General features: G+C 40.5%; 2 protein-coding genes across 3 annotated transcripts; both read left to right on the top strand.

Moving 5' to 3' along the window:
* The first annotated feature begins 3462 nt into the window (after positions 1-3462).
* Positions 3463-11357, top strand: LOC138206971 (poly(rC)-binding protein 3-like). 2 transcript variants are annotated; one of them, XM_069163913.1, is made up of 12 exons: positions 3463-3537; positions 3623-3646; positions 3747-3779; positions 3884-4000; positions 4516-4647; positions 4976-5104; positions 6060-6134; positions 7647-7688; positions 8481-8559; positions 9081-9133; positions 10064-10233; positions 11205-11357. In XM_069163913.1, exons 1-12 carry the CDS (start codon positions 3463-3465, stop codon positions 11257-11259), a joined length of 984 nt encoding a protein of 327 aa, XP_069020014.1. In that variant the 3' UTR covers positions 11260-11357. The 2 variants fall into 2 exon arrangements, with proteins under 2 accessions (XP_069020014.1, XP_069020013.1); XM_069163912.1 differs by having other exon boundaries at positions 6060-6203; positions 8484-8559.
* A 9076-nt stretch (positions 11358-20433) lies between these two features.
* On the top strand, positions 20434-21487 carry LOC138207103 (leucine-rich repeat-containing protein 3-like). Its single transcript, XM_069164125.1, has one exon. It carries the CDS (start codon positions 20434-20436, stop codon positions 21223-21225), a length of 792 nt encoding a protein of 263 aa, XP_069020226.1. The 3' UTR covers positions 21226-21487.
* Positions 21488-24131: the final 2644 nt, after the last annotated feature.

The following is a 24131-nucleotide window of genomic DNA, read 5'->3' as shown; positions in this document are numbered from 1 at the left end:
AAAATGAGCAGCAGAGGTTACACACAGCGGTGACTCCCACCAGTAATGTGGTTATTTATAAGCTTCCATGAGGAAAATGCAGGTTTTAAAGTAAGAAAATCAGACTTAAAATGAAACACAATCGCTGTTTGCTGGAAGGTTTTTGCCCATTGGCGCCAATGATTCACAGGGCCTTGACCTAATTCTATTATGGTACAGGATGCACGAGCAGAATACAGTCTGGGAGGACCACTATGGAAACGCAGCTCTTAACGCTGACCTCGTTCATTTCTGAGGTCCAGTACACTAGTTTTTTTGTTGACCTAAATCTACAGCCCTCTACCATCTTAATCAGAAGGAAGGAGGCTCTTTGAGGATATTTTTTGGGGGGTGGAGGGAGACTGTTCTTTATTGTGCAAAATATACAATAATTTTTTTTTCAATTTAGTTAAAAACATGAACTTTCAGGCAGAAATCTGGGATGACCGTCTCTTCTTTAAGCATCTTTTTGCCTCCGATCTCCAAAAAGTTAGGGAAGGGATGAGCACTTCCCTCATGCATCATCAGCTTCAATCCTGTCGTCAATCTTGGAAGGTTTTTTTTGTTTTTAGTAACCTTACCCCCTCCTCCCCCTGGAGAGGACCTGCACCGCTGGCTTGGGTCTTAAACCCGGATTATGGCTTTTTATGTAATCTGGTCTCCTCTGGGAGATTGGAGAGACAGCTGGCAACAGAATCCCTGTCCTTATCTCTTGAACCTCCTCTGGCCTCCGACCAGCATTGCAGTGTAGATTAGAGAAGCCACAGTTTCAATTTACAGCTATAATTTGGCAAAAAATATCATTTTCAATGTAATTCTGGGTGTACTTTGAAACTATAAATACTGACATTTTACCCACCAAACATTAAAAAAAAAAAAAAAAAAAAAAAAAACGTATTATTATTATTATCATCATTATAATCAGGTATTATAAATCTTATTTATCAGTTACAATCTTGTTTTTCTGTTATCTATATGTACCCTTGGTCTAAATTAATGCTATTAACATCAAGTAGTTCTTACTGTTCTCTGATTTACATTACATTAGGAGCTGAAACAATTAATTGACAGAAAATTCATCCATTTTGGCAATCGATTTGTTATGTCAATCACCTGTGACTCTAAACCAGCTGCCTGTCTCTGGTCGCAGCTTCTCCAAATTTCCAAGTTGTTTTTCTTTGCTTTATATCACAAAATAACGGAACCTTTTCTTATATCATAAGTAAAAGAAATAACTTCAGTTAACAGTTAAAGGCATCATCTTGCAATTTAACAGCCACCCTTTGATCTCTATTGAACATTTTACAGCCAAAACAACCAATAATCGATTATTCCAGAAATTATTTGCCAGATTAATTGATGCTAAAAAAGAAAAATGTACAGCCTCAAACAGATAAAAGTCTTTCCATCAGCAGCCAAATGAAGAAACAGAACAAACACTGCACATGATCACAAAAGAGTTTGTTTCATATTTTGTCCTTTAGATGAGAGTATTAAATAATTCTGCATTTGTTATGTTTTATAAAAGCTCCAAACAATTTAAGTGCCACCAGTCTGTGCTGTTAAAGACCATTCGAAGGCCTCAACAGGGCAACAGCGAGGTCACGCAGTTCAAGTGACAGTCCTTCAAGCTGAAAACCTGAGGTGAAGCATCTCTACAAACACATCTGACTTTTAATCAAAACTCAGCTGTGTAAAGAGGCCCAGCTGGATGGCTGGAGACTCACTCCTTTTAACCAGACGTTAAACACTCACAGCTGCAATTTACATCAGGTAATTAGCAATTACGCAGGAAGGCAGGCAGGAAAATATATTGATATACATTTCCATTTTGTCATTGCCACAGTGACTGACTGTCAGACAGTGACCTCATCTGTGTTTTCAGTCAAGGTCAGCCGCTTCAAGAGCTTTTCTGACCACATTTTGTTGTTTACTTGCCCACAATGCAAGTCAGAGAAAGTCAAAAACAGTTTTTTAACTAATATTTAATAAAGAAGATGTTTTAAAACTGCAGGGCTGCATTAGATGGGAGAGTTTGTGGTGTTTTACTACGACTCCATGCGTCTGTATTTGGCTGCTGCAGAACAAAACTAGGAAATATTTCATATTATTTGCTGTTAATTCACGTTTTTAATCCCTTTCTCTTCTTCTTGCATCTGCAGAGCATCATTACCTATTTAATTCATGTGGTTTTTTTTTTACTCATCTAATTTTTCATGATTTGACAAGCTGAGTTTATCATCTACAATCGTTATTTCAATTTACAAAAACAGCCTCACACGCTTGTATTATTATAGACAGTTATCACAATCTGTTTCCGGATATTTCTGGAAAAGTTTCAGGCTGTAGATTAAAATCCTGCAGCACACTAGATGTCAGTTTACGGATGAACTGTCAGCGAGTGAGATCACGGACTGAAGCGCCCTCTTGTGTACGCTTTGGTAACTGCACGTTCCTGCCTGAGTCATTACATCACTTGTCAGGCAGAATTAGAGGAGATCCAGCTGAAATGGGCTTTGATAAAAATAAATATGGCGCTTGTCGTTCGATGGCTCATCTCGTGACTGAGGAGACATATGCTGACCTACATTTCAGTGGCTTTTATTACATCAGGTTTAGTAGACAGAAAGACCGCAGCTCATTTTCAATATCTCAAAGTATTGTATACCATTATTAATACCATAATTGTGTTTGTCCCCTGGGGGCAATGATGAGATGCTTTGCTTCTATTTAACCCATTTTTTTCTCTTGTAGGGCAATATGTACAGTTTTTACTGTTCAAAAAAAATAACAGGTTTGCTGTGTGATAATTTGATAACCAAAATGAGTGAAGTAACTTAAAAGCACAAAACCTAAACATTAAAGTCCCTAAAACTAGATTTTTATGTTTTTTCTTTTAGATTTTTCTCAAGAACATACATCAAAACAATAATAAATGTATCCTACTGATAAGTAAACCCTGATATATCTGACTCCTCTGCTCCAAAAACTATTGTAAACACATCAGTGAGTCACAGTGTTGTACTGGCTGACATGTCCCTACATTACTATGAACACACACACTGCAATCTATTTAGACTCAATCCCCTACACACCCTCCTGCTGCTGCAAATAGTCACTACAGCACTTTAAAACTTTAAACTTTATTCCTACACTCGACTAAAAGTCTAAAAATGTGAAGCATAGTCTATAAATATTTTCTGTTGGTGAAGGAGGAGGGTACATGTTTTGTACCCTCCTTCTTCACCTGGCTGCTTATTTTTGCAGATAAAGTATCTGACTTCATCATTTTAGCCTGAGACCGTCTCCTCAGCCGAATCTCAGCAGGTGTTTTTCTTTTTACCTGGCAGGTGACCGGTTGGCTGACTCCACCATCACACTCGCGTTGGCCCTCGAACTCCTCTCTCACGTGACCACGCCCCTTCCTTCACATCCAATCCCGACATGGAGCCCATCAAGGTCCAATCAGAAGGTGGACTGAATGTGACCCTCACCATCAGGCTGCTGATGCACGGAAAGGTACAAAAACATGCTAAAATATAACTGTTTCCAATTATACATTGAATGCTGATGCACCTAACATTGTTTTCTCTTGCTTCTGCAGGAGGTTGGAAGCATCATAGGAAAGGTATTTATCACAAGCGCAAAAACAGACCATGTAAAACATCTTAGCCCCTGTAGGAAAATATACAAAACATCTCAATACTGTTCCTTTTCTTTACTTTCAGAAAGGAGAGACGGTGAAGAAAATGCGTGAAGATGTAAGTTTTCAACAACAACAAAAATACTTATTATATTCAACACTCTTAATAATAGTTTTTGGCCTTTAATTGTGTATTTTTTGCTCTTTATTTTTGCCCTGAAGAGTGGAGCCCGCATCAACATCTCAGAGGGGAACTGCCCTGAACGGATAGTTACCATCACCGGGCCAACAGATGCTATTTTCAAGGCCTTTGCCATGATAGCCTACAAGTTCGAGGAGGTAAAACGTTAAGTCATATTCAAAGTAAACAATTATTGATCATTTGTATTTGTGCCTTATTAGAAAAGCAGCATTTAACTGTTGTTGTTGCCTGTACTGACTCATTTCCAAATGGAATACAAAGCAGGCTTGGCCCTGGTATGTAGGACAGAAATGTGCTGATCTAACCTTGCGACACCCTCTGAAAGTGGGCCAGTACTGTGTTTTGATTTGGGTGCCGTATCAGCATGCCTCTAGCCGGACCGAGCCAAGTGTCTCCAAAACACTAAAAATAAACCTGCCATTTATCACTCACTGTACGCAAGTCATGGTCAGTCCTGCATTGCCAATAATAATAACCGTAAAGTTAGCGAGGTGAGTAATAATATTATTTTTTAAGGTAGTTTCATGTTTCAGCTTTGAGATTTTTATGGCGTTGGTGCAGGATAAATGCATGAAGGTGGATTGATTACAAAGGTAACCTGCTGTAACAGGAACTATTTATCTGATAAAGGCTGGCTTCTCCTCTCCTACAGGACATCATAAACTCCATGAGCAACAGTCCAGCCACCAGTAAACCCCCTGTAACCCTGAGGCTCGTCGTCCCGGCCAGCCAGTGCGGCTCCCTCATCGGCAAAGGAGGCTCCAAAATCAAAGAAATGAGAGAGGTGGGGACAGAAATTCTTTATTTACTATCCCTTTAACGATCTCTATAAACTTAAAATTAATTGTGTGTGTAATCTTATTAATGCCACAACCATAGAATAAGATAATCCCATATTTATCCTTCATATAGTCCCGATGTAAGCTTCACAAATCCTCTATTTATAGCTTCCATTTAAGCTTCCAGTCCTGTATAATCCTCAGTGTGTGAAGCTCAAAGCTTGGACTTGATTTTGTTCTGTTGGTTTCTACTCTGTTGGAAGCTGTTTAAAAAGGAGGCAGTGTCAATACAAGATAAATCAGTGCGTTTCTGTGTCTGCTTCTTACCTCCAGTCCACAGGAGCTCAGGTCCAGGTTGCAGGCGACATGCTCCCCAACTCCACTGAGAGAGCAGTGACGATCTCAGGGGCCCCAGAAGCCATCATCCAGTGTGTCAAACAGATATGTGTGGTGATGCTGGAGGTACAGTGAGGAGGGGAAGCAGGGGAAGCAGGGGAAGCAGGGGGGGACACAGGGGAAATAAAGGAAACATTATTTACACTGGACATGTGTGATATGGAAGATAGCTTGCAGTTATAAACCTTAAGACTTCAGTCCTGGTTGGTTTAATATGACAGTGCATTGATATATTATAATATAATATTTCTTGAGCAACCAGAGCAGGAAAAATTCAGACCACAATACTGACAGGATGGAAACCTTAAGGATTATAACTTTAACACCGTTGGAAATTCAATCTGATGTACCGACGGCTCCCCAGTAAACACTTCTGCTGTGATCATTTTATCACTGATGGATCTGTTTGGTTTCGTTGTTGTTTTTGTTTGCAAATCTGGATAGCGACCATAACTGCACCGCTGCAAACACACTTCAAACACATGAACGCTTTTACCTGCTCTCTTGTTGCAGAAACTTTTATTACTACATGTTAAAATCAGAACAATGCTTTGGATCAAAGGATTCAACACTATTTAGGTGTTTCTCTTTTTCTTGCACCATTAATTTTAACTATCTGCTCAGCCAGTTCTCCATTGGGCCTTCATGATGGCACCAGCCATGGATGCTAGGACATTTGTGACATGACTGTAAGTCTCCAGAGTGTGGACTTAAAAAGTTATTTAAAATACATTATGTTGAATCATCATTATCCAGTTGAAAGTGATGTTCCAGGTAAATCCAAGTTTAGTTGTGCACTGAACCATGATTTGGACATTTTATGTCAGCATGAACGCACAGTGAAGAGCACTTTTGTGTGAGTGTCACAGGTTGACTTCCCTAAGGCACCGTCCCTTCTGGTCTCACTTTATGCAACGTCTTTCTTTCTCTTTCTGTTCTTTTCTTTATTTCTGCTCTAACACTCTCTCCACATCTCACCCCTTCTTCTTCCCCCCACTCTCTCCTCCTTTGCTCTCCTCAGTCCCCACCGAAAGGTGCCACCATCCCCTACCGCCCCAAGCCTGCCTCCACCCCTGTCATTTTTTCAGGTGGCCAGGTAAGAGCAGACCCACTGGGGGCGTCCACAGCCAACCTCAGCCTCTTACTGCAGCACCAGCCACTGCCTGTTAGTGTCACACCAGGTTTTACTCACTTTTCCCCCTGTCCTCACTCCCCTCCTGCCACCACTAGCATGAAACCATCACTGCTGTTTACTGTCATCCATCACCCCCAGCCACTCAAACCAGAACTGAGATAAATGGCTAAAGTCATGAAGAAATCTGAATAAGTTTGATATCAACTCCCGTTACTCTGAGTCAGAGGATCCATCAAGTTTTTTTCTGACAGCTTACCTTTTAACTGATAACAACAGAGGCAGTGAAAAGATCCTGATGTTCCCCACTGACGATACTCTATGTTAAACCAAAATGTACAGAGAAAGAAAAAAATAATATTTGTTAATAAAATGTAAAACTCAAATTGAAGGAATTCTTAAAAAAAATAAAAAAAACTTAAAAGACATAAATAACAACATTAACTTGACAAATTTACTCATGAATGACTTATTTCAATGACTCGGTGAATTAACTTTCTAACTTACCAAGACAGTGGAACCAAAAGCAGGCAAACCTCAGCAGGTACGTTGGGGTTAATTCACTCCAGTAGTAGAAAGACAAGGAGGCAGGAGAGGAGCTGAGAGCAAAAACACAGCAGGCCAGATTGAGGAAGCAAACAGCTAAACCAGGTGACCTGCGAAGGAAGGGAAACTCGACAGGGACAACTTGAGGACAGGAGAGGAACAACAGGAGATGAAGGTCAATGACAGAGACGAAGTAAGAGATTGGCTTCATCATGTTTTAGAGTTGCAATTCAAACAAACCAACTCTCTAATTTTTAGCAGGAAAAATTACCAAAAATGTGGTGAAATCCCCATTAATTGATAATCAGAAAAAGTGCTGAACTGGACTCTGACAAATGCCTCTATATAAATATTCATAAATTTTTAGATACACAGTTAGATTTCTACATGGACGACTCTCAGGAAAGGCATGAACATAACTAAATCTGGAAGCACAGACTGTGTGTTGTCCTTCTGCTTACAGCTCTGTTTGCTGTCTTGTCTGGAATACAATGAAATTTAGCTCAGTTCTGACCTCTGTGGCCTCTATAAACCACACATTCAACCGGACAAGTCTCATTGCTCCTCTCAGGGTCACTCCTCTGGTTCCCCCCCCCCCCCTCACCCTCCCGATCACCTCCCCACTGTCTGAGTTGTCCCTTATTGATTTAGTTCAACTGGATCTGATTGATGAATAGTTGGAGAACATGACAGAGAGCCAGTAGTGCATGACTTACATGTAATATAATGTCAATATAGTGCTTGAGCTGTAGAAATCCTAATTGTTTTAAATTTTTCTGAAACTTAGTACTAGAAATTTAGTTTTTGCCTATTTTCAGGAACAATTTGACAGTTTTAAGTTGTAAAAATGTATTTAATAGTGTTTTATTTAATGCAATTTGTTTTGTTTTGTAACATGATAACAATGAGCTCTTCTCCTCATGTTTGCAGGCATATACCATTCAAGGACAGTACGCCATCCCACATCCAGATGTGAGTGATAACCCCACAAGGCAGTCAACACTGCACTCTCCATCATTCTGTCTCGCTGCCTCCGAATTTCTCTCTTTCAGTCGCAGCCTCTTCAGTCTTCTTACTTTCTTTCCTCCCTTATATTAATATTAATTGTTAATATTAATACAGCTTTTTGTTCTAATGTGTAATTCCTATATTTTCTAACTTTTCTGATTCTTTCCTCCCCGCCCTCCTTGTAGAATTAAACCTCATGAGGCTCGGCCTGAGTTACAAGATTTGGGAGAAAATATTGTTTTGACGGTTTGTCATGTTCCATGTTATTCGAGTTTCTGCGTGTGTACATTAATTCAATATATAAAGCCATCAAAATTTCAACAGTAGAACAAAAAAATCGGGAATAGTGTCCAATGCCCTCCTTTCCTTACAGTCGCTACACCTGCAGCATTGCATTTCAGAAGTGCACATCACCAGGTATGTTTCTATTACATTGTAAACTGCAGTTCTAGAGTAAAAAACTCCAAGCATATAAGAGGGGCGGGGCTTATGGCATCTCCCAACAACACACAAATGCCCCAATCTCAGGCCAAGTCCTTCATGAGTTCTCCGTCTTTCTTTTCTGTCTCTCTCTCGGTCTTCGTCCTTCACCTCTCTGTGTTGTTACTTCTCCTCAGATCCTCTCTTTACTCTTGTAGCATTTTCGGACAGACCTCTGTGTGTGCGTGTGTCTGTGTGTGTGTGTGTTTGCGTGCGCCAGAGTGTGTTTTTAATGATGACCTCATAGCTCTGCTGTCCTCCTCCTCCCCCCCTCAGCAGTTGAGCAAGCTCCACCAGTTGGCTATGCAGCAAACCCCCTTTACCCCCCTCGGACAGACCACCCCTGCCTTCCCCGGTACGTACCCACCTACACAATGACCCTCTTCACCAAGATCCTTCTCTCGTTTTTACCTGTAGAGACAAACACATTCTTTTCCTCCTTTTTTTTCTCTTTCTCTTCTTTTCCTGTCTCTGTCCTTTCACTTTTTTCTTCTCGTCGTTCTCCTCCTAATGGTCTCTGTGGTGCTCTGCCATTGACATGGCCTGCTGGTGGTCTGCTCTTGTTGATGTTGAGGTTTTTGTTTTTTGTTTTTCCCCTGGTATCCTTTTAAAAAAAAATTAAATGGAGTTGTCTCCGTATTTTTTTATTTAGACGGGAGAGCTTGAATTGTCTGGTGATAGGTATCTTAGACAGTGTATGTAGGCTTTGCACCAGGCTGAGCCACCAGTGACACAGATATGCTACTGGTCAACAGATAGAGAATGAAAGACTCCAGGACTACAGTCCATCAATCGTTCCATCAATGTTCCAAACTCTATTTTATGTCCTCTTCCTTCCCTCCTCTCTTTCTGTCTGCTTCCTGTGTTCAGCAGCAGGTCTGGATGCCAGTAACCAGGCCAGTACTCATGAACTCACCATTCCCAATGATGTGAGTACATTTGTCACAGTGCAAATTGTCTAACATTACGTTTTCATTTGATCACTTCCATTTTTCTCCAACAGGGTTCAACAAAACTTGCAAACAAAAGTGATTTAACATGAGACATATATCATAAAATCTGACAGTTTGTTTGTAATATCAGGATTAGGTAGGTAGGTAGGTAGGTAGATAGGTAGGTAGGTAGTTACTTTATTAATCCCCAAAGGGAAATTAATTTAGCTTTCAGCAACAAAAACATTTAAAGATAATATTGTGCTGAAATATTGTAGGTTTTATGTTAATACCCACCACACGTATTCAGCAGTTTGAGTAATTTGTGGCCACCCTGCTATTTTATCACTGCCAATTCTCAAAAATGCATTAAACCTACAAAAACTCCACAGTGGTTAGTGTGACATTGTCATCACATTTACTAACTCCTGCTTTAGTATCAAAGTCCTTTTTCAGATAAATTAGAATGATGAACTGTCTATTGATTGATTAAATGTAAATTGAATTAGAAAATCAGCTGCAAAGCAGCTAAATGAAACAGAAACAACAGCCGACACTTGTCAGGGGCTACTATCAGAGCACAAATCCCCAAATGTTGGTGGGCCACGATGGCAAAAGCTCTACTTTGTTGTCTTTTAACATGGCTTCCTGTTGAGGTTTCCAGTGATACAATGTGACAGCAGTTCAGCTGCAACTACTGCAATCTCCTTTTCCACGGCAGAGATACAGTGCAGCCAAAGGCAGTTGGCTTTGTAAAGTGAATGGCCTTAATGGAAAAGACTTGTTGGACCCAAGTAAGGAGTATTAAAGTTATCATTGAAAGGCGGACAAAGAATGACCAGTACATTCATGCATCACGGAGAATCCATCAAATGTCTCGTTGGTGTGCTCCAGCCATCCTAAGTACCGCCCCCATTTTCTTCCCAGCTAATAGGCTGCATAATCGGACGCCAGGGAACCAAAATCAACGAGATCCGTCAGATGTCTGGGGCGCAGATCAAAATTGCTAACGCCATGGAAGGGTCATCGGAGCGCCAGATCACCATCACAGGGACCCCCGCCAACATCAGCCTGGCCCAGTACCTCATCAATGCAAGGTCAGAGCTCACAGGCTGTTAAAGTGCTCAAACAGATCAAACAAGAGAAAAAAACATGTTGAAACCTTCTTCCTCACGGTGAGTGTTTTCCATGCTACTGCTGTGACATGGATGTTTCTGTTTTGAACAGCAAAGTGGACAATTATCGGCCCTCAGTTCTTCAAATTGCTGCAGAAACCTTACTGTCTGTGTGTGTTTAGTTGTGCTACTCTTTCTTTTTTTTTTTACTGCTTTTAACTGTTGATGTTGTTGTTTTAAAAATCTCTGCACTCTGTCAGTGAGCCTCACTTTGATAGTTTGCTGTGTTTTAATACTGAAAAGCTGCTAAGTACTATCTTCCCTGCGGACAGTGAAGGGGAAGGGTGACGGATAGGCATGTAACACTTACAACTTCAAATCTCCTTTCTTAAACTGAAGCCACAACTGGAACCTGCACATTTATTAACCTCTCTTTCTTGCTGAGAACTATGTTGTACATAAGTACATAGATGCCACTGTCCTGTTTGTGCCTGTTAGTTTAGCTAAGCAAAAAGTGGAGAAGGAGGAGGGAAGAGCTCATCTGGCACTTTCCAAATGTAACAGAATCCACTGACAAGTACAACAAAACGCCAACACTAAATGTGCTATTGCACAGGACGTTATATTCTCCAATCGTTTACCACAATTTATTGTTTTTATTCAGCATATTTGGAGCAAGAAGGGAACTTATTTTTAAAAAGTCTGTGCTGGATGTTGAAGAAATAGTGTCTGAGTGCAATATGAAGAGTCTTGCAAAAGCATCCCATGTCAATCTTCTATTAAGGTTTACCTTTAACTTGTTTTAAATCAAGACGTGTGCAACAAGCAGAAAACACAGAAAACCACTAACAGACCCAGTAATCGTGCAAAAATGTTTGGGGTTAAAACTCAGTCTGCTTCAATGAAAACGAGAAGAAGAAATTATTGCTTACCTTCCCATCGTCCTCCTTCAGGTTCAGAGACGTGGCGGCCATGTGGAACGACCCATCTTCCATGACCACATCCTGAGATCCCTGACTGGCTCCTCCGTTTGGCCCTTTCCAATGACTGACTACCGCAGACAACCCTGATGAAGCCCTTCGGACTCTGGCTCTGGCTCTCCGAAAACCCCGACCACCTTCCCACCCTGGTTCAAAACACATCAGGGAGGGTTGAGCGCTCACTTTTATTTCAGAGAGCCAAATTAAGTTAAAAAAAAAAAAAAAAAAAAAAAGAATTACAAAAAAGAAATTCTCTGTTGATTAGATTTTTTTTAGAGAACTGTTGAAGCATGTTGAATGTTTATTAGGAACAACTTGTGTTAATCTTTCTTTCTTCTTTTTCTCTCTATCTATTGCTTTCTCTTTCTCTCTGTCAGTGCTGCGTCATAGAACATCATTTAAAAGTATAAAAAGTACTAGCAAAAGATCAAACATTTTTGTAGAACGTAGTTATTTGCATATAACAGCTGCTCAGTGATGCTATCGGCAGAGTGTGTGGTGGGATGTAGCCAAATTATCAAATTTTGATAGTATATTTTAAAAAGAAAAAAAAATTTGGACTGTTCTGCTTTTGTCCTAATTTGCATCTTTGTCTAATCTCTGCCCATGACTCTTTGCTGCATCACATGACCCTTTTAAGCCAATGGTATCACTCCTAGAGCCTCCCTTCTCATGTTAATTTCCTATATTTACATTATTGCTTATATTGCATGTGTTCAGTGTCGTGTCGTTGTGTATTTGAGTAAACCTGTTCAGTGTACGTGTTCCTTCAAATGTTATTATTATATCTTTGTGCTCCTGTTCTTTTCCGCACACTTTTTCAGCATTTTTGGCCATTCACGTCTAGTCCTACTCCCTGCCCGGATGAAAAACTTTCCGACATAGCCTCCTTCTATCAACAGCGATTATTAGTATATAGATGCATGAATGGGAATTAGTCAAAAATCAGTGGCTAAATCACTGACTGAAAATTTAAATGATTGTTTACTAACTTATTAATATACTGTATTTGTTTTGTACAAGGACTATTGTGACTTAGCACATTAGTCGACTACGCGGCGCTCATGCAATAGACTATTCAACACTTTACTCTGGACTGCCTCTGATGTGGGAGGATTAGTTGGACTTAAAAGCCAAGTGTTGCGTCCAAACCCCTTCGGCTTCCTTCCCTTGTCTCGGAAAGTTTTCGCGAAGCTGCTGTTAGAGGCTTTTTAGAGAGAGAAAAAAAGAAAAGAAAAAAAAAAAAACATGGGAAAGAAGCCGAATCTTTATGGCAAAGTCGTTTGGACGAAGCCGAATGGTATTTTTTGGGCCAAGGAATGTTCAGGGGTTCATTGGGGGGAACCCACGGGGCCTGGGCGGACGTGACCACTCAGTCTCTTTTTCACGATTGTTCATCTTGTCATGTTCTTTTCGTTGTCATGCGGTTGATTTGACGCTTTAGGTTTGAATGTCTTTTTATTGTCAGCAACTTAATTGTTTTTATTTTTTAAAAAAGGACAGGTTGGATGACAAATCCTGCTACGCTGGTTTCCTGTAAAGCCAGCATGTATTTATTTATGGTGTGGTGATGCACATACTGTATGACTTTTTGTTTGTTGATCATGAAACTTAAGCTCAGTTGGTTTTGTTGTATTTAATATGAGAGGGAGGTGTGGATGATATTTGGTATGATTCAGTAATTCAACCACCCCTTGCATCTTCTACTTGTGAGGATGCTCTACATATATTGGACAGCTTGGGTCATCTCGTTTCCGAGCTTCAGCTGAGCTCTGATCAGTGTTGACACATACAAACAGCTGTTGAATGTTATTGTCGAATCACATTATCTACCATCCAACACAGAAACATTCTGCATTTACAGTGTCTCAATTTCTTCATACGTACAACTTTTTTTCTTTTTTTTTTGCAGTAGCCTACACTGATCTTAACGGAGAAGTCTAACATTTTGGGAAACATGCTTATGTTTGTTCTCAGAAGAACATATTGACTTTCATGTCTCGCTAAATCAGAAGCTACGGCTAGCACCAAACTAATTTAGCTTAGCATAAATACTGGAAACAAGAGGGAACGGCTAGCGTGGCTTTGTTGAGTTAACGTGCACTTAAAGATTACTAATTTATTTGTTATATGTATTTTGTTCAATCAAAAACTTTCAAATATTCATGCTATGCTAGGCTATGCTAACTGTCTACTCGCCGGAGTTTTGTTGAGCACGATTAAAAAACAAGTATTTGTTTCTACACTCCAGTTTTTGAATGAATTAAAAAACAAGATACAACACATAAATTCTTAAATTTCACTTGGTTTTGCAAACCATTGCCCCATTTTTCCCCGCCTTTATGCTAAGCTAGGTTAGCCAGCTGCAGGCTGCTTTATATTCAATGACATTACAGAACTTGAGGCAAGAAAAAAAAATAAGCATATTTGACAAAATGTCTTTTCCTGCAACTTTTAAGCTCTTTGATGACGTAAATATGATTATGTAAATGACCAAATGCTGTATCAATATACTGAAAGATGCATAGTCAATGATTATTCTGCAATAATTCTTACATTTTGATGTGATCTCAAGTAGTAGTGCTAGCATTGAAATTATGGATTTGTGTTTCTTTTTACTTTCAGTTGTCGTAGCTTGTACTTCAATGGGAATGTTTGTCAAATGAACAAGCTGAAATTAAAGGTTTTTTTGGGGGCAAACTTGCTTTTTAGAACAGTTAGCTGATACCTAAGAGGGCATTCTTTCTGAATTACCCACACACTGTAACAGCGAAGAACATCCTCAAGGGTATTGTGGCTTTTATATGACAGTTATCAGTGCATGTGTACCATTGAAATGTTTGCTTCAACATGTGGATAATCAACGATTGCTAATGGTTTCTAGCACAGCTGGAGCGTGCGTTTGACAAATTAGATTTTGTTGTGTAATATGAATTTGCTACGCAGGAATATTGAGTTGAGTGATGGCAGTGTGATTTCAATAACATCAATATTCATGTGTTACTCAGTGTTTGAGAACTGTATTTACATTTGTGTATATGCCTGAGTATACTACGACTTTGAAACAAACTGCAACTAATGCAATAATAGGGTGCAATGTGCAATTGTTTATTCAGTTATTTCCTTATTAGCGTAGATTCAGGAGAGCTGTGTAGCTTGTTGAAAAAGGCTTTTTTTGAATTTGATCCACTTTCCATGTGGCAGCAACAGCAGGAAAAAAAAAGAAAAAAAAGAATGACGAGACATGTTTTTTTGTTTTTCAGCTTTTGTTTGTGTGTATTGCAGTTTGGGGATAAAAAAAAAAAGTGATAGACCATTCGTAACTATTTTCGATTGATTTATTTGCTATGTGCAGATCTATATTAGTTGTGAGTAATTGCATAGGTTTTAATTTCAAAGTGTTGGTAAATATAAAAACAAATAAAGTTTCATTTTTTTCTTTCTGTGACTTGTTTTTCTCAGTTTTTTTGGGGATCATTTCTACACTGTACACATTAAGGCCTGGTGAATCATGGGCTGACGGGCCTACGTCAAGCAACCCCCCCCCCACCCCCCGGCATTGAACCTACAAATTACTTTGCTAGAGTGGATGTTGAACATCCAGACTGCAGACAGCTCCCAGACAAGTGATTGAGAACCTTTTCCCCCTTCAGAGCATGTCATACAGCCATCTTCTGTCATCTAAATTATACATCTATATGTAGGAACTTTGCTTGGATTCAGCAGAAGATCAACAGATAAAAGTATGTGGCCACTTTCACTTCCTTCAGCTTTGCAAATACAACTTTAGTCCAGTCTTTACAGTGTGTAAAGAACAGAGAAAACACAAGAATTAGAGGATTTTTTTTCAGCTCCACCTCAGAAGATATTTGGGAGTATAAATTGTTCTGAGTTTGGATTTGTTCTCAGACTGAGAAGATCCACAAGGACAGGAAGCTGATCTTATTTTACGGTGTGCAGCAGAGCAGCAAAGTCATGTGTGATGGCTAGAATACCACTGAGTTTATCTGAGGAGAACACTGACGGTTTTAAACAAAGCACAAGTCGAGGCCGGAAAATCAAAGTTTCATAGTGGCGGGACCACAGTTTTAGTGAAACAGATAATAGTTTCTGGGTTCAGGGCTGGATTCAAGGGTAGAATACGATTTTCCCTGTGCCAGCCAAGAAGCTGTCTGGGAAGTATATTTGTAGGTAAGCTATAATCATTGGCCAAGGTCCAGTGCAGAGCTTTGCGGTGTGTAGCAGAGTTTAATGTGCTGCCCTCGCAGCTGACAGTGGAGCAGCTGCTGTCACATGACAGTCATCCCAGATTATCACAATAACAGAGTGCTCCGTCAGCGCTGAAGCAGGGAATTTAACAATAAAATGAAAGGAGGTAGTGAAGATGCTTACAAAGAAGCTACAGGAGGCGATGCTCGTTTAAGTACCCCACTTTAGTGCATTTTTCTTACTTTTTCATCAATGTTCCTCAACTTGGAAACAGGGAAGTGTCCTGAAAAAGCTTGTTTAATGTGCGTGTCGTCATCCACATGTTAAGTCTGTACTGTAAAGTCAATTCTAAAATAACATCAGACCACAATTAGTGTTCTTTCATTTCCAACCAGATTTTAAAAGTCTCAATTTGTGCAATATTAGTTAATGGCAGCTGTGGTGTGGTAAGACTGTGGAAAGCTGTAGGTTATGGGAAATAAACTGTGGCGAGAGTTGGGCGACTTAAACATTTGGTTAAGTTCAGTGTAAGTTAATGAAAAGGTGAACTTTAATGACTTAATTCCAAGAGATAATTGGCTGCCTTGGGAGTTGTAGCTGACTTTTCTCTATGTCTTGAACTTTTGACATTTTATCAAAGAAGCTGCTATTTTCTAAAGCAATTTCCATCATTTATACTGAGTTTAATGTCCTCTTAAACCTTGGCAGTGCTCCAGCTGCTACCCAATATTCTCCAAGCAGAAAATGAACTGAACTCTTATTATTTTTGAACGACTCAAACTATTCCCACCACTTCACAACTCTAGTGGAGCCATATATTCACGAGAGGCTTATGGTACATCTGCTCCGACACACAAAAACATTTCTTTCAGAAGTACATTCATCCTTTGCTGTGGCTTCCTTGGCAAGGGAGGAAAAATCCTGTCACAATTTGTCACAAAGGCAAATGTTCAATTAAAACAATGTTTGTTCACAACCCAGAAGCAGCTATAATGAAACAGCAAACCAGGCTGTGATCTCCTCTGTCTATTTACCTTCAATACAGGTTCAAGAAAGGTTTAACCGACTGGGCTCGTCCGAAACACAGATGAGTTCTCTGCCCCTGTGTTGGCTTGGCATGAAAGTTGGAGCGGTTCCATGCTATCACTTAGTATTCCTGTAAGCTGCTTACAGACAACCTTCTCTATAATGCGAAGGACTGATGTCAAAGCAATGAGGGAGAAGCAAATCTAAAACATGCTGCAAACGTCTTGAAGCGGGGAGGGTGAGGAGGAGTCTCCAGCCAGCAGATATCCCGGGCTTCTTCTTTTGCCTCTCTGAGCTTGGACGCTGGGTCGCAGCGCTAAAACATGCTGTGTCCTCCCTCGTGAGGGAAAGCAATTGCAAGCAGAGTGAGCAAAATCCAATGTCAGATAGCCTCTGCAACGGGAAACCATTATCAAATGCACTAAATGTGTCATCGGAGAGGTCAATATCTACTGCAGGGCAGCACAGCGCTGCTTTCAGGGAGTCACTTCACAATGTCATCTCTAACAAATCAGACAGGCAATGCAGATGATGTCAAAATCATGTTTTTGTTCAGAGTGATCTGTTCATTGCTTATATGAAAAACATGTCTCATGAATTTTGTTAATACAGCATCACTCAGTCTATATTGCTGATGCGACAAAGTTTCACTTCATTTGGCTCGGGTCCATATCATTGTGATCTTGGGGAGGAGTTTGGATATATTTATGATGGGATGCCGTGCAGGAATTTTGCCAGCAGTCCAACAACATCAGTAAGGATGTGAAACAAATGGCCTGGCAAGTTGCACGACATGTGAACAGCGAATGTGAAGTAAATCCATCACCCTGATTACCCAGGAGCAAGAAAAAACTGGTGTTGAGCTGTTGAAACATATACAAGTGCGCCGTGTGATTTTGGCTGCCGCCACAGAAGAGCAAACTCAAGTACACTAAAATGCTTCACTAGTCAATGTAATCAATGATTCTACCTCTCAGCAAAATTGACAGGGCTGAACTCTGCACATGGCTGCCATTTAATCATACAGATGCTTTGACTGCATTCAGGTGGGCTTTGCGTCGCAGCAGTCGCAGCTGGGACTACCTTCAAAAGGTCTTTTGTCACAGCAGGTGTGACAAGCTCAGTATTGAAGTCCTCCATCAGGACAGGGCAATCGTAATCAATGTTTATGAAGAGTGACAGAGTATGACACGCAGGCCAAACAATCAGGCACAGACAGAGCACAAGAGGACGGCGGGAGCTTACCAAAATGAAGTTCAGGGACCTCCACTATCTTTTAGAAAAACTCAAATTAAATTTGAACGTAGGAACGTCCCCCTGCTGCTACAAGTGTTCATTGTCGTGCTTCTTTTGCACAACACATTAACTCCCTTTTAGTGCATCTAACGAGTACAGGCAGGAATGAAAAAATAAATCAAATTACATGTGCAAAGGGACGTAAAAAGAACAGCAGGTAGACGAGAGGTTTAAATGTCATTCAGGAGTGCAAGTGAGCATGAAATTTAAATTTGATACATCAGTGGGTGCAGGGGAACGAACAGATACTGCAGATGATACAATGGGGCAGTGACAAAAATTAATTTTCAAGAACTCAGCCAATCATTTAGTCTATTAGATACCAGAATGAATATCCATAAAAAATCACTAAAGTTTACACAAAGTTTTCTTCGCATATAAATGACTCATATTTAACTTCATGATAAAAAAAAACAACAACAACAGCAAACTAATGTTACAAAACCATATAAGAGTGCTGTACCGGCAAACTGTGCGGAAATCACGCCCTGTCAGAAAGTTTGAGTCTCTCTGTTGGGATCAGCCATTACATTTAATGGTAGCAATTTTCCCGGTGACTCACGGGTGCAGCAAGGATCCTTTTAACAGACTGAGAGGAAGAACCGGGACCCCAGCGGTGCAACTTCACCGCTGCGTCTCTGCGCACATCCACATCCACACACGCGCACACACACACACACATCCACACACACGCACACGCACACACACACACACACACACACACTGGCAGACGCACCGCTGCTGCAAAGCTGTGCCGATTGGAGGTCGCGGTTAAACAGCTGGATCCCGAGTCCCGAAGTGGCTGCATTTTGTGCACCGGACCGGTACCAGTTTTTGGATGAAGGATGAGGCGGTTATTTATTCCCCGATGTCTCGCCAAACAAAATAATTCCCCTCGTTTACTGCACAGAGATCTGAGCCGGACTGAGTGAAGCTGTCAGGTAGGTGCCGACTCAAATAAACAAGATAAACTCACTTTTACGCATTTGTTTATTAGCAGGAGGGAGTTCAGCTAAAGGGATCAATTAATGAGCCCTAATTAGCTTATATCTGTATTGTTTATTTCCAAATTAGTTTATCACCACGTAATTTACGCAAATATTTATCATTTGTTTGTGAGAAAATGCTGTTTAAGATATACTTATAATATCCTTAAGGTTACTGTTTTTTTTTATTTTCATTATCGATTAATCTGTTCATTATATTCTACATTAATCGATTATATGTGTTTCCAGAGCCTGAATGTGTCGTTTTGTCAAATAAGAGTGCAAAATTGCGCAATTTATCAAGCAAATATTAATATTTACAACAAAAAGTAAAGATAGGACCACTTGGTTTTTGATTAAAAATAACTTAATTGCAGTTAATTGAAAAATTGTTTGAAGTCTGGTGAGTTTATCTCCAAATTATTCCTAAAATAAGTACATTTACAATCATAACATCCTTTTTTCTTCTCCAATAACCCAAATAATATTCCTATAATATTCTTTAAGGACTTATGGACATATGTTGTCTCTGCATAGCTGTTAATATTCCCATAATTTTCAAACAGTGCCAGAGTTTCTGGGACATTTAGCTTATCAATATTAGTATTATTGAAAAACTAGCAAAGAAATTGGAAACAATTTTGGAGCAGCTTGTTTGACATTCATCATCTCCACCAAAACGCTGCTTATCAACTGTTCTTTGGACTGTTATCACCCATACAAATGCACTGTGACCTGTCTGGTTTTAATTTGCATCTTGACCTTCACTGCTCTCACATACATCAGTGGTAATCTTACAGACTACAGACATTTTATTTAATCACAAATCTCTGTTTTCAAAGTTCATCTGCTGCATATTGATGAGCCCACACCTTGTTAAATGGCTTATCATTTTCTCACAGGGAAGACTTTTTAGTTAGGGACCCGTGCTATAGAAACATGCTATTATTATGATAATGTTGAACTTTACTCACTTCCCCCTCCAAGGAGGAGGCAGTCTGGGACGAGGCAATACTGTAGAACTCTTACTGAAAAGGGACTGCAAGAGGATAGGACGAGAATTGATCCGGACTCAGAGGCAAACAAAGGAGAAGTTTGCGGTTTTCTCTGTCTCACATTTCTTCTCTCCATCTTTTTGTCTCACAGCTGAGAAGACGTGCCCTCCCACCCTGGATTCACGCTCATGACCTGGCCTGTCAAAATCTGTCCCCCTCTCACCTCGGAGGATTATGTCAGCTGCGTTGCACTTTGACATCTCATTTAGCAAGTACGCAAACTTTTGGACATGTGCCCTCTTTTGAGTTGGATCAGGTTGTGGTTTTGCATAACTGTCAAGGTAAATGATGAACCAGAATGGCACCAAATAATTTGCTGGAACCTTCATTTATTTTAACGAGGCTAGTCCGACAACTTTGGCCGCAATGCAAGTTCATCTGGCAGAGAGCTGCGTTGGCAAGCGCGCGTTTGTGGTTAATTCCTGTCTAAGTATTCCTGCTGATAACCTGGAAATCATCGCAACAGAAGATAAAATAATTGCCATGAAGTCTTGTCTCTCTGTATCATGAACTGCTAAGGCTTCAAAGTGACGGATTTCACTCAAACTGGACTTCCTTGATTGTATTTCATGTCTCACCTAAAGCACCACACCCTCACCAGCAACAGTGATTTCAGTCCCAACGCCACTAATGGGGGCCTCTCAAAGGTGCAGGTCATCCGTAAAGCCTCCTTCCTCTGCTTCTCTATTGTTTTTGGGAACATTGCTGCTCCTGTCTATCACTATGACAGCACATGCTTGCCCTAAGATCTGTCACTGCACAGACAGGAACGGCATGGTGGTGCAGTGCACCTCGCGCAACCTGGAGGACATCCCGCCGAACCTGCCCAAGGACACCGTGGTTCTACTGCTCTCGTCCAACCGGATCAGACACATTCCAAAGGAGGCCTTCGCAGACCTCCACCGTCTCAGGGAGCTGGACTTATCACACAATGCCCTCGAGAGCGTGGAGGTCGGTTCCTTTCAAGGAGTTTCAGAAGGCCTTCGGACCTTGGATCTTTCAAACAACCACCTCAGCAGCCTCCCAAAGGACACCTTCGCCAAGCTGCACGCCCGCATCCGCCTCTCCCACAACCCCTGGCACTGCGAGTGCTCTTTGCAGGAGGTGCTGAGAGAGCTGCGGCTTGACCCCGAGACGGTGAACGAGGTCAGCTGCTACACGTCGGTACAGGAGGAGTACGTGGGACAACCGGTGATCCAGGTCCTGGACTCTGGGATCAACTTTTGCAACTTCCACCACAAGACGACGGACGTAGCCATGTTTGTGGCCATGTTCTGCTGGTTCTCCATGGTGACCGCTTACATCATTTACTACATCAAACACAACCAGGAGGACGCCAGGAGGCACATGGAGTACCTCAAGTCGCTGCCCAGCACCTCCCACATCAGCAAGGACTACGACACTGCGAGCAGTGTGTTTTAGATGAAACACACTGCGAGCAGTGTGTTTTAGATGAAACTGGATCAATGAATATGGATCAAAGTGCACCGCTGAATACAAATGAAAGTAAACCAATAACTGCATAAAAGGAACAAGAGAAGTGACAGCTGTGCAGCGAGTGATGTACTCGTCACAAGGCACAATGTCATTAGGAGGAGGTTTTAAAATATCAATATTATCATTATCATCATCATCATCATCATCATCATCAACAACTGCTGGCTTAAAAGTTAAAAGTCCAGAATAAAACTAGAATGAAAAACAGTTCATATTTACAGGTTTCAGCCGTCTATGTTTGTTTCCCTCCCGTGATAACAGGAGGTGGCAGATCATTTATTTTCACTCTAATGTTCTGTATAATGCATAAAAGCATCTCAAAGGTAAACTTTGCAGAAACAGTTTTTCTCATATCACGATGTGGTTTAAGGAGTTCAGCCACCACGAGAAGCGAAGCTGAGACACTCTTTGTGTGACACACTTTAGTGTCAGTCTGAGTTCAGTGAAACGAGCTCCCCGAAAAATCATCCCCACGGCTTCAGAGGAGAGACATGCAGAAGAGTGTCTGGGTTTAAATTTGTTTACAATTTTATGATTTACTTCATAAATCCTGATGGGGACTTTTGTCGGGCGTAGAAGAGAAAGAAGAAAAAGTGGAATATTTCGCTGTAATACTTGTAAATCCATGTCAAAACTAATGTATGTTTCCCTCTTAGGTAAAGAGTTTGTACAATTAATGATCAATAAAAGATATAAATTTGTTGTAGAGATTTAGTGACACAGCCTGAAATTAAATTTCACACTGCGACACTTAATGTTTTGCTTCAAAAGGTAATACCTTTGTCACTTTTGAGGGTGAAAATAATCAATGCCTGTCACAGAAGACTCAATTTGATGTGTCAGATATTGAATAGACCTTATAGGTTTTTATAAACTGCACTCACATGAGTATAAGATACTTTTGTGGGGTCCCAATATGACAATTTAAGATGACACAACAGCTACAATGCAGCTCATTGTATTGATGTTAAACAAACACTGAAATGTGATCTGTATTCAATATGGAGACTCACTCTTCTCCTTTGTGGTGGAAAAAAACGTCCTGCAGCAGTTTTGGTCAACGACCTGTGAACGGATCACTCACTTTCTGTTGTTCCTGACACCTGGATTTAATTTGGGCAAAGCAGAGCCCATTCACAAGTTTCCATCCAACTGATTGCAAAGTTTCAACCCAGTTTAAAGATTATTGAATTTGCCATTCAACCTCTGCAAAAGAAGAGTGTGCAGTAAGATGAGGCTATTATCTCAAACAGTGAAACAACACCTGGAAAACATGATGGAAATATAAAATTGATTTGTACTTAGTTGCATTTTGTTCTCACATATACAAATTTTCCACCTCAGCCAAGCCAAACACTGCTTCTCTTTCCAATGTTTTAAATCGTTTAAATGCACAAACTGCATTAAAACAGTTGGATGGAAACACTGTCACAAGTCCTCCAAATTAAACTATAAAATACATTTCTGTAACTTCCTTCAAATCTGACGTCTTGAATATCAGCGCCTTTCAAAACTGTTACAGCTTAAAGGCAGAAAACGACATCTGACACTGCTGTGGTTAAATGCACCAACGGCTGGAAATGGGAAGCAAACTGGGGTTCAAAGTCTAACATCGACCCCCACAACCTTCTCTCTCTGCGGACAACCTCTCACTATTTCCTCTTCTGCTCCAGACAGAGCACAAAACCTGCAGCCACAAATGTCAGAATGTGTCTGGGATGACGGCCTCTTCATTTAGTAACGTTATCTACTTTAATTTAGAATAAATCTTAAAACTCAATGTTGATAAGAGCAGCTTTATGACCTGCTGCCCCTTAAAGGGTCTCAGAGCATCTCAGTCTGTTTCACTGCTTCTTATCACAACAAAATGATGCATTTATTTATTGTTTTCATTTCTGGACAATATAATGAAGCTCTATCAGACTTCTCCTCTCCTTCTTCTCCCTCAGGAAGTCTACAAATTGTATCAGTGAAGTGATGAATGTCTGATGGAGGAAGAGATTCTGTAATTTTATGGTCCTTGTTGTCACAGCCTCCAGCCAGTCGCAGACTTAAAGCTCTCACAGAATCCTTTTCTCAACTCATCTGCAGCCACAACACATTCCACACAGACTACCATGAAAAATACCCAAAGCTCCAAATATGGAAGCCATGCATCTTCAACTTCATAGATCTGGATGAGGCAGAATATTAATACGTGTCTCGCAACCCCAAAATAGTTTCATCCCACTAACAGTTGAAGTCCATAAATCTAATGAGCCATTGTGGAGGGTATTTCAGAGCTGCTCGCTAATTACAGTATCCATTTATATAATCACTTCAATTACTTGATTCATCTGTTTGTGCTATCTGGACAGTATGGCAGTTCACGGGACAAACAATTAGGCCTTCCATCTTCCTGCCAGCGACATAACACTTCATATATTTTGAATCAAGTCTAATGCTGACCTTGTAGTCTCTAAACCTCGACCCATCCCTGCTGTCAAACAGTCACCTTAATTACAGTCCACATTACTTTGTCCTACAAGTCCCGAGGGCTGTGGCGCACATCATAATGAGGTGAATACTGTTAATTAGCCGCATACAGCTGAGGTCAGTGTGTCTCTCGAAGTGTGACTTCAGAGGTGGCGCTTCTGGAAAAACATCTGCAGAAGACAATAGCTTTCTTCCACTCTTATAACCTGAACCACTGCATCGCTGTGTAACCTTTTTTCTTTGTTAAATCCCCTGAACTTCAGCTAAAACATCATCTGAGTGAAACAGGATGGTAGCTATTATTCAACAGATGGAAAAATGTTCTAAAACCTTGTCTGTGTATTCTCTGTGTTGCT

This window comes from Embiotoca jacksoni, unplaced genomic scaffold (assembly GCF_022577435.1).
Source record: "Embiotoca jacksoni isolate LCO1_2020_lvr unplaced genomic scaffold, fEmbJac1.0.p SCAF_30, whole genome shotgun sequence".
NCBI lineage: Eukaryota > Metazoa > Chordata > Actinopteri > Embiotocidae > Embiotoca > Embiotoca jacksoni.
Note: the sequence above shows the minus strand (reverse complement) of the source record. Positions and strands in the feature narration are given on the sequence as shown.